Source organism: Schistocerca serialis, chromosome 3 (assembly GCF_023864345.2).
Source record: "Schistocerca serialis cubense isolate TAMUIC-IGC-003099 chromosome 3, iqSchSeri2.2, whole genome shotgun sequence".
Lineage (NCBI taxonomy): Eukaryota > Metazoa > Arthropoda > Insecta > Orthoptera > Acrididae > Schistocerca > Schistocerca serialis.
The window spans coordinates 363,088,878-363,102,333 of NC_064640.1; the positions used below are offsets into that span (position 1 = coordinate 363,088,878).

The following is a 13,456-nucleotide window of genomic DNA, read 5'->3' on the forward strand; positions in this document are numbered from 1 at the left end:
TATGGAGCTCAATTCCTCATGTTTCATGGGAACACAAAGGCAAGATTCTTATTGACGTCCATGCTGAAAAGATATTTGCTAGATCTACATCCACATCAGTAGTCCCCAAGCCACCGTATGGCGTGTGGCAGAGGGCACCGTGTACAGCTACTTGTCATTTCCCATCCTGTTCCAATCGCCAACAGAGCGAGGGGAAAAACAACTGTTTGTACACCTCCATATGGGCCCTAATTTCTCGTATCTTATTTTATGTGCGATGTATGTTGGCGGCAGTCGAATCATTCTGCTGTCAGCTTCAAATGCCGGTTCTAAAAATTTTCTCAGTAGTGTTTATCAAAAAGAATGTTGCCTTCCCTCCAGGGACTCCAATTTGAGTTCCTGAATCATCTCTGTAACACCTAAGTGTTGCTCCAACCTACCAGCAACAAATCTAGCCACCCACCTCTGATTTTCTTCAACGTCTTCCTTCAATCTGACCTGGTATGGATCCCAAACACTCATGCAGTACTCAAGACTAGGTCACAACCTCATCAAATATGCAGTCTCCTTTACAAGTGAACCATTCTTTCCTAAAATTTTCCCAATAAACCGAGGTCAACTGTTTGCCTTCCCTACCGCAGTTTTCACATGCTTGTTCCACCTCATATCACTTTGCTATGTTACGCCCAGATATTTAAACGATTTGACTGTGTCAAGCAGGACACTAGTAATACCGTATATGAACATTACAGGTCTGTTCTTCCTACTCATCCGCAATAACTTACATTTTTCCACATTTAAGGCTAGCTGCCATTCATTACACCAACTGGAACTTTTGTCTAAGTCATCTTGTATCTTGCTCCTGTCACTCCACTTCGACACCTCACCCTACACCACGACATCATCAGGAAACAACCAGAAATTGCTGCCCACCCTGTCTGCCAAATCATTTATGTATAAGGAGTGCAACAGCAGTCCTATCGCACTTCCTTGGGGCACTCCTGATGGTACTCTTGTCTTTGATGAATACTCGCCATCGAGGACAACATACTGGGTTCTATTATTTAAGAAGTCTTCGAGCCACCCACATCTGTGAACTTATTCCATATGCTTTTACCTTCATTAACAGTTTGCAATGGGACACTGTGTCAAATGCTTTCCAGAAAACTAGAATTACGGAATCTGCCTGTTGACCTTCATCCATAGTTCCCAGTATGCCATGTGATAAAAGGGCAAGCTGAGTTTTGCACAAGCGATGCTTTCTAAAACTATGCTGATTTGTGGATGTAAACTACTTAGTCTCAAGAAAGTTTAGTATATTTGAACTGAGAATATGTTCAAGGATTCTGCAGCAGACTGAAGTTAGGGATATTGGTCTGTAAGTTTGCGGGTCCGTTCTTTTACCTTTCTTATATACTGTACTCACCTCTGCTTTTATTCCAATCACTTGAGACTTCATGCTGAGTGAGAGATTCATGATAAATGCAAGCTAGGTAAGGGGCCAATGCCGTAGAGTACTCTTTGTAAAATTGAACTGCTGATTTATTTGTTTTTCAAATCTTTCAGCTGTTTCTCGACTAATGGAAAACCTGCAGGCTACGTATACAATGTATTCTGCAGCTGTTATGCAACAATTCTACGACCATGATTTATACTGCCTTCGTAATGCACTGTTAAATTTTCTTGAAAGAAATGAAAGTTTATACCCAGTTTGGTCTGTATAACAGAAAAACAGACTGAAATCTGTGATAATGAGTGGTGACAAAGGACACTTTAAATTTTTTTTTTTAAGTTCTTCAGACTATCTGATTTACTACTCGTCAACACTTTTGATACGGCCTTACCCAGATGGTACTAAACAATTTTAGAACATAAAAGGTGTCAGATTTCATTAGAGTACCTGCAGAATATTGACCCCATTTTCAGTGTGCCTCGACCCCTTCTTGTGGCCTTTTTTTTTAAGGGCTGTATATATTTGCACTGCAAAACCAGTTAGCTGGTGGTGTAGAACACTATTATTCTAATGAAAATGCATTACTAGTTTGCAGAAGACTTATTTGCAATAGTGGGCCAAAAATAGCCTTTTTGGCATTGTTTGTAGAAATATTGTTAACTTTGCCCTCAATTTGTAAACTATTGGAAAGCAGGAGGAAAACAGAATTTTATATTCTAAGACCTTGTGTTGGTAAGTTGTTACGTCCAAAGTTTCAGGTGTATCTCACAATTACTTTTGGAGATATAAAAAGCTAAACTTCACACTTTTTTCAAGTGCATATTTTTAGCTGACTTTGCTTCAAATGATTCATATGCAAATAGCCCAGGAAATCATCATTTATTTCTTTCCTTTCTCAGACATTATGTCTGGTTATTATTATTATTATTATTATTATTATTATTATTATTATTATTATTATTTCTTTCTTTTCTCAGACGTTATGTCTGATCAAAAATGGAAAGTGACACAGACCTTGATCAAGCGTGACATCCTTTTAACTGTACTGTATATGTTACATTGCATTTAGGAACTTTCGGGTAATTGAACATGTATCAATAATTACAGATTTCTGTAGTTGTATATATATGTTTGGATGTAGCTGTATTGCGTTGATGTTGTGGATATTGTGTGGTATGACTCCTGTAGTTGATAGTATAATTGGTATAATGTCAACTTTATCCTGATGCCACATGTCCTTGACTTCCTCAGCCAGTTGGATGTATTTTTCAATTTTTTCTCCTGTTTTCTTTTGTGTATTTGTTGTATTGGGTACGGATATTTTGATTAGTTGTGTTAATTTCTTCTTTTTATTGATGAGTATGATGTCAGGTTTGTTATAATGGTTCTGTTCCAGTATAATTTGTATTCATCATTCTCCAGTACATTTTGTGGTGCATACTTGTATGTGGGAACGTGTTGTTTTATTAGTTTATGTTGTATGGCAAGTTGTTGATGTATTATTTTTGCTACATTGTCATGTCTTCTGGGGTATTCTGTGTTTGCTAGTATTGTACATCCACTTGTGATGTGATCTACTGTTTCTATTTGTTGTTTGCAAAGTCTGCATTTATCTGTTGTGGTATTGGGATCTTTAATAATATGCTAGCTGTAATATCTGGTGTTTATTGTTTGATCCTGTATTGCAATCATGAATCCTTCTGTCTCACTCTATATATTGCTTTTTCTTAGCCATGTGTTGGATGCGTCTTGATCGATGTGTGGCTGTGTTAGATGATACGGGTGCTTGCCATGTAGTGTTTTCTTTTTCCAATTTACTTTCTTTGTATCTGTTGATGTTATGTGATCTAGAGGGTTGTAGAAGTGGTTATGAAATTGCAGTGGTGTAGCCGATGTATTATTATTATTATTATTATTATTATTATTATTATTATTATTATTATTATTATTATTATTATTATTATTATTTTACTTAGAGCACAGAAAGTTGTGTAAGAGGACCCAGTTTTGTTTCTTTCAAGAAAATATTAACGGATATATTATGTTGCCAAAAACTTACTGGCGCACTGTCGATAGCTGCAGTATGTGGTGAAACAACTTACTATCTCCAACACTATTGAATTTACGATCGCGAAACTTTACCAGTGTTCATGGGGAACATGTGCAGTTATTCACACAAAAATTCATCAAAATCAATTGTGGTCACGTGGGAACCTTTAGACCACTTGACACAGAATGATCCTTTGGTCATCTTGAGTAGCTTTTTGCAATTTATGAAAGCTTCACAATTTACCTGAGCACCTTTGTTGATGATGGACTCCTGTCTGATGATGACAGGATAACAATGTCCAGCAACAACCAAGTGCCCAGACGAGTCTGTTATGTGTACTTGTTTGAATAGCTTTGTTAAGCCGGTTTTATAATCTTCCACAGTTCGACTGATTGTGATGCCTGCAAGGTGTTACATTCTATAACAACATTGTGACTGCATTCAGTTTTGTCATTGATAGTTATTCTTGCTGTAAATTTTTGTCAGTTCGACGTATTTACCATGTACGACTCAGCATGACTGTTATATCACAGAGAAGTCTTATTTATCTGGTGACATGCTTTCAGCCTTACAAAAAAAGAAGCCCCCAAGTTGAACATCTCCCTAACTTCGGTTTACTGCAAAATCCTTGAACATATTCTCCGTTCGAATATAAAACTTTCTTCAGACTGAGAAGCTTATGTCCACAAATCAGCATGGTTTTAGAAAGCATCGCTTGTGCAAAACTCAGCTTTCCCTTTTATCACGTGGTATACTGCAAACTATGGATGAAGGGTAAACAGCAAATTCCATATTTCTGGATCTCCAGAAAGCAATTGACAAGGTGTCCCTCCACAGATCTAAAAAAAAAAGGTATGAACATACGGAATAGGTTCCCAAGTATGTGAGTGGCTCAAATACTACTCAAGTTATAGAACCCAGTATGTTGTCCTAAACGGCGAGTGCTCATTAGGTACCAAAATATCATCAGGAGTGCCCCAGGGAAATGTGACAGGACTGCTGCAGTTCTGTAATTGATAAGATAGGGTGAGCAGCCTTCTGCAACTGTTTGTTGATAACACTGTAGTATATGGGTAAGTCTCACCATTGAGTGACTTTAGAAGGTTACAAGATGCCTCAAGACAGTCTTAATATTTTGTGTGATAAATGGAAGCTTCCTCTAAACACAGAAAAATTTAAGTTAATGTGGACGAGTAGGACAAACAAACCTGTAATATTCAGATACAGCGTTAGTAGTGTCCTGCTTGACACAGTCATGTCATTTAAATATCTAGGAATGTAACATTGCAAAGCAATATGAAATGGAATGGGCGTGTGAGGATTGTGATAGGGAAGGCAAATGATCAACTTGGGTTTATGGGGAGAATTTTAGAAAGTGTGTCTCATCTATGAAGGAGACCTCATATAGGACACTGGTGTGACCTATTGAGTACTGCTCAATTTTTTGGGGTCTGTACCAGTTGGATTCAAGGAAGGCATGTAAACAATTCAGAGGCATGCTGGTAGATTTGTTGCTGGTAGGTCTGAACAACATGTAAGTGTTATGGAGATGCTCAGGGAAGTCAAATGGGAATCCCCAGTGGGAAGACGGCATTCTTTTCGAGGAACACTGTTCAGATAATGTAGAGAACCGGCATATGAAGCTGACTGCAGAATGATGCTACTGCCACCAACATACCTTTTGCCACGGAGATAAGATATGACAAATTACCGCTCATACGAAGGCATGTAGATCGTCATTTTTCCTCATTTTATTTGTGAGTGGAACGGGAAAGGTAATGACTATCAACGGTACGGGATACCCTCCACCATACACTGTATGGTAGCATGCAGAGTATCTATGTACACGTAGATGTAGATTGACCTTAACTGACAACAGCAGTTAGTTTCTATGAAATCTTCGTGACTGTCATTCATGGAGGATTTTCATCTGTGGTGGCATCACCTCCACAGATGGTCACCTCGTTTAGTTTCCCTGAATTCGGTGGCTAGATGAGCAGCTTGTACCCATTTTACAGCAACAGGGAATGGCTACAGTCTGTCAGAGAGTGACCTTGTCCAGAGTATGGTGATAGGCTTCATCCCACAGTTCAACTACAATCTCCTGCAGTATACTGGTGTGCACAGGACTGTTGTGATGGATGATGTCTTGTGGCATAACAATCTAATACACTTTCTCTGCAGTAACATATACGACCAAGCATCCGTAGTGAAAACATACTGGCATGTTGCCCCCTGTCCTCTCAAAATCTGTTTTCCTGTCATGTATTATACGAGGTGCATTCAAGTTTTAAGGCCTCCGATTTTTTTTCTCCGGACTGGAAAGAGATAGAAACATGCGCATTGTTTTAAAATGAGGCTGCGTTCATTGTCAATACGTCCCAGAGATGGCAGCACCGTACGGCAGATGGAATTTTACCGCCAACGGCGAGAATGAGAACTGTTTTAAATACTTAAAATGGCGACGTTTTCCTTACTTGAACAGCGTGCGATCATTCGTTTTCTGAATTTGCGTGGTGTGAAACCAATTGAAATTCATCAACAGTGATGGAGTTATGGATGTGTCGAAAGTGCGTTCGTGGGTGCGACAGTTTAATGAAGGCAGAACATCGTGTGATAACAAGCCGAAACAACCTCGGGCTCGCACAAGCCGGTCTGACGACATGATTGAGAAAGTGGAGAGAATTGTTTTGGGGGATCGCCGAATGACTGTTGAACAGATTGCCTCCAGATTTGGCATTTCTGTGGGTTCTGTGCACACACTGCTGCATGACAACCTGAAAATGCGAAAAGTGTCATCTAGGTGGGTGCCACGAATGCTGACGGACGACCACATGGCTGCCCGTGTGGCATGTTGCCAAGCAATGTTGACGCGCAACGACAGCATGAATGGGCCTTTCTTTTCGTCGGTTGTGACAATGGATGAGACGTGGATGCCATTTTTCAATCCAGAAACAAAGCGCCAGTCAGCTCAATGGAAGCGCACAGATTCACCGCCACCAAAAAAATTTCGGGTAACCACCAGCACTGAAAAAATGATGGTGTCCATGTTCTGGGACAGCGAGGGCATAATCCTTACCCATTGTGTTCCAAAGGGCACTACGGTAGCAGGTGCATCCTACGAAAATGTTTTGAAGAACAAATTCCTTCCTGCACTGCAACAAAAACGTCCGGGAATGGCTGCGCGTGTGCTGTTTCACCAAGACAACGCACCCGCACATTGAGCTAACATTACGCAACAGTTTCTTCATGATAACAACTTTGAAGTGATTCCTCATGCTCCCTACTCACCTGACCTGGCTCCTAGTGACTTTTAGCTTTTTCCAACAATGAAAGACACTCTCCGTGGCCACACATTCACCAGCCGTGCTGCTATTGCCTCAGCAATTTTCCAGTGGTCGAAACAGACTCCTAAAGAAGCCTTCGCTGCTGCCATGGAATCATGGCGTCAGCATTGTGAAAAATGTGTACGTCTGCAGGGCGATTACGTCGAGAAGTAACGCCAGTTTCATCGATTTCGGGTGAGTAGTTAATTAGAAAAAAAATCGGAGGCCTTAGAACTTGAATGCACCTCGTAGTTTGAGGAGTTGGTTGTACATGCATTGACAGGATGCTGGGATGTCATTCAACAGGTGCAGCATAAATGAGTTGACTCGGCCCATTCTTCATGCACATTTAGCTGGCACAGAGATTAGTGCTAAATATAGATACACCACTTCAACATTCTCGATTACGTCCTAACATATGAGATGTTCATACATGGCTGGTATCTCTTGTGCAGTCAATCCAACATTTCTGGCTGCTATTAATAGCTGTATCTCTCCTCTTGCTACCAGGAGTGAAGTATGTCGTCATGGTGGTCTTTGTCAACAACCAGAGGAATCACATTTGGGAATCAAACTTTTACACAACTCTTTTCTGTACATTTCCTTGATGCACTTTCACCACATAATCAATTCCTCAGTTGTGACATCCTTTACCAGAAGAAATTGGCACATCTTCAGAGATTCCTTTCTTCAAGTGAGAGATTTTGTCTTCTTTTATCACATTTGGATTCACAATATGGCATGGGACCAAAACATTTTTTTATGTGAGATGCTGTCATTTACCATGATGTTGGGTCCTGTTCTGCAGTCAGTCCACTAAGCAGACTTGCTGTTCATTGTTATCAAATGCCTGAAATTTACCCCAGTCTTTGAGCTTTTCTTGGTTCATCTCTAACCACTGCTGGACTGCACTGTCCAAGTAGAAAAATGGTTCAAATGGCTCTGAACACTATGGGACTTAACTGCTGTGGTCATGAGTCCCCTAGAACTTAGAACTACTTAAACCTAACTAACGTAAGGACATCACACACATCCATGCCCAAGGCAGGATTCGGACACCTGCGACCGTAGTGGTCGCGCGTGTCCAAGTACAGTACAGGTGCCACACACATATGATGCCAACCCACTTATTGTATTTAGTGATTTGGTTAAACCCTTTTAGCCATTTTGCCTGATCCTAGCAAGTGTGTCTGAACTATAGTGATGGAGGCTTGATGTGCAGCTGATTTACTGCCATTTTAGAATATGTTGGTCTTTTGAATGTATGTACTTCAGGTACAATGTACTCTTCTATTCCAGTTTCTGTCCATGTAGGCAACTGCCTCTACATTGCCTAATTGGAGCCACAGTGATGTAGATGTTTTGAAATACCTGGCATCTCCATCTAACATTGTCATATCATAACCACAATTTGAGTCCAAATCTGAAAGAATGGTCATCAGTGAAGTACAACCACTAGTACTGAAAGTACTATTATTACAGATACCAACATACAAACAGAACAGCTCTGCATCATGAGTGGAGTATGTGTTGTATACAGATATGTTAATGTTTCCATATTCTGGAATATTCAAGAAGAAGCATTGTATGCAGTGCAGTCAGATCTTTTGATAATATTGTGCTATAGTAGGTGTTTAAGGATTCACGTATTTCCCTTGCAGCAGCCAAACATGTTTCATCCAGCATCACTATGTACACCACTATATTTTACATCTAGTGTGCAGCAGTCCCTTTATCTTTAGAAGTTTTTATGTGATGACTCTATACCATAGAGTACCTTCTGTCAGCAACAGTTCCACATGACCTCTCCAGAGCTGAGTATTTGACACTGAAGTATTGCAGCTGCCTTCTGTTCCCGTTAGATGCAATATACTTCCGGAAGTTGGCTTCTGCTCCGTGCGTTCTAAGTGGTTTTCAGAGAAGACCTGTAGTAATGTTTCATGGGATGTCTTGTCACACCCACCACTATCAGAACTGTAGTTATTGTAGTTGGATGATTAAAGTTTGTCTGAGGAACTTACATGTATCAAACTGAAGTTTTTTTTATAAGCTTTTGGTTACACCTGGGGTGTCTGGTGGTCAATGGAAAGATCAGATTACAAGTTTATGCCCACCCTTGATACTGAGTCTTACCCCAACAGTCTCACATGCAGCTTCAATTGCTACCTCTGTGGTTTTCAGTTTGTCTGTTGCAACTAATATACCACCTCCATTTCCTATTAGGCTAACCTTTCTTCACAGGTGGAAAGAAAACAAGCAGAAAGAGAAAGTTGTCAAAAGGTGACAAGTTGCAGTGGCAGTGGTGTCACCCAGAAGACAGATTCCTGAAGGACTCACATTGTGATGGATAAGCTAATTACAAATGCATGTCAAAATACAAGTCAGTATCTGATTTCTTATAATGAAATGAGCAAATAAATACCTGTATGAGTATTGATAATTTGATTAGAAGAGGCTTTTGTAAAATAGTTATAGTTTGCCAATGTGTGTTAGAATGACAATAATGTATTTAATGCCTTAGCTATAAGGTAATGATTGAATGCGGAAGAAAATCTGCCACCTTAGTTAAATGAAAATCTGCCACCTTAGTTAAATATAGACTCTGGAATGTAATAAAATTTTAGTTTCAGTGTGTATCTGACGTTAGCGACACAGGAGCTGATTACTATCAGTCTTTTTCAAAGACAAAGGAGGATGGCCAGCACTGAATCTGTGGAGTAACACAGTGAACAAGGTGGTTTGGCATGAAGTACATTTGAAAAGCTACAGTTTCAAAGCATGTACCCAGATATTTTGTAGGTTAAATGGTTTCTCCCTGTCTTCAGCTATAAATCTAAGAATGAAATTCTAATCCACAAATTGTTTTGTAATTTTAACTACAGCTAGGCACCACAGAGAGTATTTAGTAGATACAGTTCCGTTAAGAACCCATGTCCGGATATATACCATTTGGAAATAAAGTAATTTTGAAGACCTGATTGTTTTCAGATACCCTGCTTCACAGGATGCACACAGCAGAGAACAGTCCCTGACCTGCACCTTCTGCAGGAGCCCATGGTATAAGCAGTGTTTTGAACACACTGTTGGGTTCTCTTCCACATGACTGATGTTCTGTAAGTCTAGAGAATGGCCCATCTGCAGAGCACCAGTCGACCCTCCTATTTGCAGGTGTAATAGTTTCTCACAGCCGTTGTTTGACAAAAATGGTATGTCATATCATAATTACAACATATATTGACAACAGCATCTTCAGTTTGTGCACTTGGCATGAAATGGGAGAGTTGGAAACGATCTGATTTTCAATGTGGTTTTATTTCCAAACAGAACATTTGTGGACATGGGTTCATTATCAGAACTATCTACTAGTCCCTTCTACTGCCTCCAGAAGCCTGTAATAAGAATTGGTAACACCCCTGTATATTACCTACAGCAATTTTGATAACTTCAGTGTATCAACTTCATGACAGGAAAGAAGTTCTCAGTGAAATAGTATTTCTGTAACTAAGAGCAGTGAAGAATATGTGCAAGTTGTTTTCCATATAGTATCAGCATATGTTACAAACATTTGTTTCTTTCCTTTGTTGTTTATGCTCCTCGTACTATTGTATTTTTGTTGAGTATGTGCTACCTTAAGGGTAAAACAGTAACAACACAGTCTAAGAGCCATGCTACTACTGATGCAGCTACCCAGTTCCACATGTCACTAGCATACAAAATTGCATGGCGGCAACCTTGAATCATTTGACACCCTTCTGAAATTACAATGCAAATAATTTTTCTGTTTTCAGTACACAAATTATTCTCACACGACAGTCATGTACATTGTATTGTGTGTGCTGTATTAAATGTGTTTCTTTTATTTGTGAACGTTTCCTTTGCAGCAGACATCACTTCACCAAGAACACCGAATTCTGGACCCCCGAGCCTAACAGAATCAATGCAGCTGATGGATGAAATTCTATCAGATGGGCGCATGGACAGGCTGGAGAAAATTGAGAAATTGGAGTCTATTTTGTCTGCTGCTACCTCTGCTGCAGTTGTGTCAAGGAGCCAGCAGACTTCAGCAAACTCAAACACTCAGACCAGTAGTAGTGATGAACAAGGACCTTGCAGTTGTCAGTGCCATGCCCAGAAACTTTTAAATAAGAAACCCATAAAAGAAATTGACTGTATCAAAAGTACTGATGTGTCATGCCAGACACTTTCAACTGGTGATATTGTTATAACTCGGATATTCTTTACAGAGGAAGAGAAGGAACGAGAAAGAACTATTACATCATCTCCCAAAAGGGAGATATCTCACAATTAAGTATTATCTCTGTTGTAGCTTTTTCATCCATTTGTCTGCTAATGTAATTATTACAGAGGCTGGCACAGACTATGAGAAGTATTTCAGAATCAAAAATGTGCTTCGGTCTCGTGGGCTTGCTGGTAATTAGTTAGCAGTGAATATTAGTATGTGTTCAAAAACCAGTAAATATGCAAACATATATACAGGTGTTCAAATTTGCTGTACGTATCTGTTCGCAAGTCTTATATTGTGTATTCCACAAGCCACTCATTGCATTCAAGGTGATCCTTTGTGAAATAAATTCCTAAACTCACCATACCAACCCATATCTATTCTCTCTCTCTCTCTCTCTCTCTCTCTCTCTCTCTCTCTCTCTCTCTCTGCCGTTGGTTGGTTGGTAAGGCTTATGATATCCCTTCAGAATATCTTGTTAGATGATAATACTTTCTCTTTGTTGTGGGCATTCTATATAAATGCAAAAATTATATTTGTAAGTCATGAAGGATGTCATGAACATAGTGGAGATGGTGTCTCTCACACTGTGTTAAACTGTAGGGATGAATCATCTAGTACCGTAAATGTGTTCTTCCAGATATAATACTCCATGTTACTTGTCAAATAATGCAGTTAGTAGGTTATTGTATGTAATGTCGTATACTAAAATGTACCCATCACATAATCCCAAGCACTATAAAAAAAATAAAAGGATTTCACATGGAGGCAGAATACTGATGCTGGAAATTTGTACATGTACTTTTCTTTCATAAAAAGGTAGGGGTGGTGCTAAAACACTTGTTTAAAGTGTTGGCAATAAGGAAGACATTTGTGTAACTTGTGGAGGAAGCTTGTGAGACTTTATCACAGCATAGAAGAAAGTGTGTGAAGAACGTGAAGAATTTCATGTGGAGTATTGGTTACAAAACATGTGGTGTACAAAGGTACCAGGCAAACTAAATATTTTCTTAAATTCAGTTTACCATTATACTCTTAAAAGACAAGACTGACTTTACAAAATGTTTATTATAGTCCGTATGGAACTGTGTTTAAACTCTGTCGCTTGAATTCAAACTAGTTTCAGCCCTGTTTTACTTTGTATCATTCCTCTCTGCTACCTGCATTTTATTGGAGCAACATTGGTCGGTTGCCTATTTAGCCAGTTTTTCGCTTGTGATGTAATTTTCTGTGAGAAACAAGCATCTTAGGCGTATATTAGTAGTTTATTGTTGTAATTGACAAAGCTCATTTTTGAAACCAAAGAAAACTAAAGCAAAAACAATGGCATACTCTAGTTTGCAACCTCTCAACGCACTCCATATTTGCAGGAAAAAATCCATTGAGAATCTAGTTCCATTGTTGCTGCTGTAAATAATCCTAAAATATTACCTATTTGAAGGTTTTGTAATATCAGGAAATCGGTTTCATATTACAATAGGTTATGAACAGTTTTATATTTAACGATTAAAATGGTTTTAAAGATGTGAAATGGCTTTACCCAAGCTATTGAAAATATTGACTATTTCGTTGCTCTCCATTATCTTTTTGGGAAAATTGTATAGGCAAAGTAACAGTGCCAATTGTAGTCTGTAAAGTGGTTTGCAGATTTTTTTAATTTTTAGAAAATATTTTCTCCTTCATGTGATTTTTTACACTCTTTTTGTAATCATTTATCCTCTTCCCCCCCTTCCCTCCCCCCCCTCCCCCCCTTTCCCAGAGGATGTGTTATCCTCCAGTGCAGCAGAAGGGTTCAACAGATATTTTGAAGCTTGCCCAAGTGCATGTTTCATTGCATTGACAACGTAAGATAGACGAGTTATGTGGCTTTCTGCGCTATGCGCCACTGTCGTGCCCTTTGGCGACTTCAGGAATTCTGCACATCCCTCATCTGTGAAATAAATTTCTTATTTGTAACAGACAGATTGTAATTCGGTTTACTGTCTGTTACCAAATGATATCACATAGTGTAGAATGTATCATACATTTATTTTTATTTGCAGTGTACATGTTATGAAAATTGAGACTGCTCCTCACCATGCAGTGGAGGTGAGGAGTCACAGACAGGCATGACAAAGATACTGCAAAACAAGAAATCTTTTGGCCCAAAGGCCTTTTTCTAGCTTTCTTGTCTTGCGCCTGTCTGCGACTCAACATCTCCACTATATGGCGAGTAGCAGTGTATCCTTTCCATAAAATTGTCATTATTCCATCCTCCATTTTCCATTGTTTAAGTACAGTGCCCAAATTTTTGCCACTAGCCACATCTGCTCCACTATGATTTTTCATACTATGTGATTTATTGTACTGAGACATCCATTAAGATCTTCATTGTCCTTTTCTTTTTCTGCTATGTTCAGTTCAGA

At 39.2% G+C, this 13,456-nt stretch overlaps 1 protein-coding gene across 1 annotated transcript in view; it reads left to right on the forward strand.

Moving 5' to 3' along the window:
- Positions 1–11,298, forward strand: part of LOC126470174 (egalitarian protein homolog) — an 83,636-nt gene extending 72,338 nt beyond the window's left edge. Inside the window, exon 7 of the mRNA XM_050097820.1 lies at positions 10,690–11,298. Within this exon, the coding sequence (XP_049953777.1) occupies positions 10,690–11,117 (428 nt within the window). The 3' untranslated portion in view covers positions 11,118–11,298. The remainder of the gene's footprint in view (positions 1–10,689) is intronic.
- Positions 11,299–13,456: the final 2,158 nt, after the last annotated feature.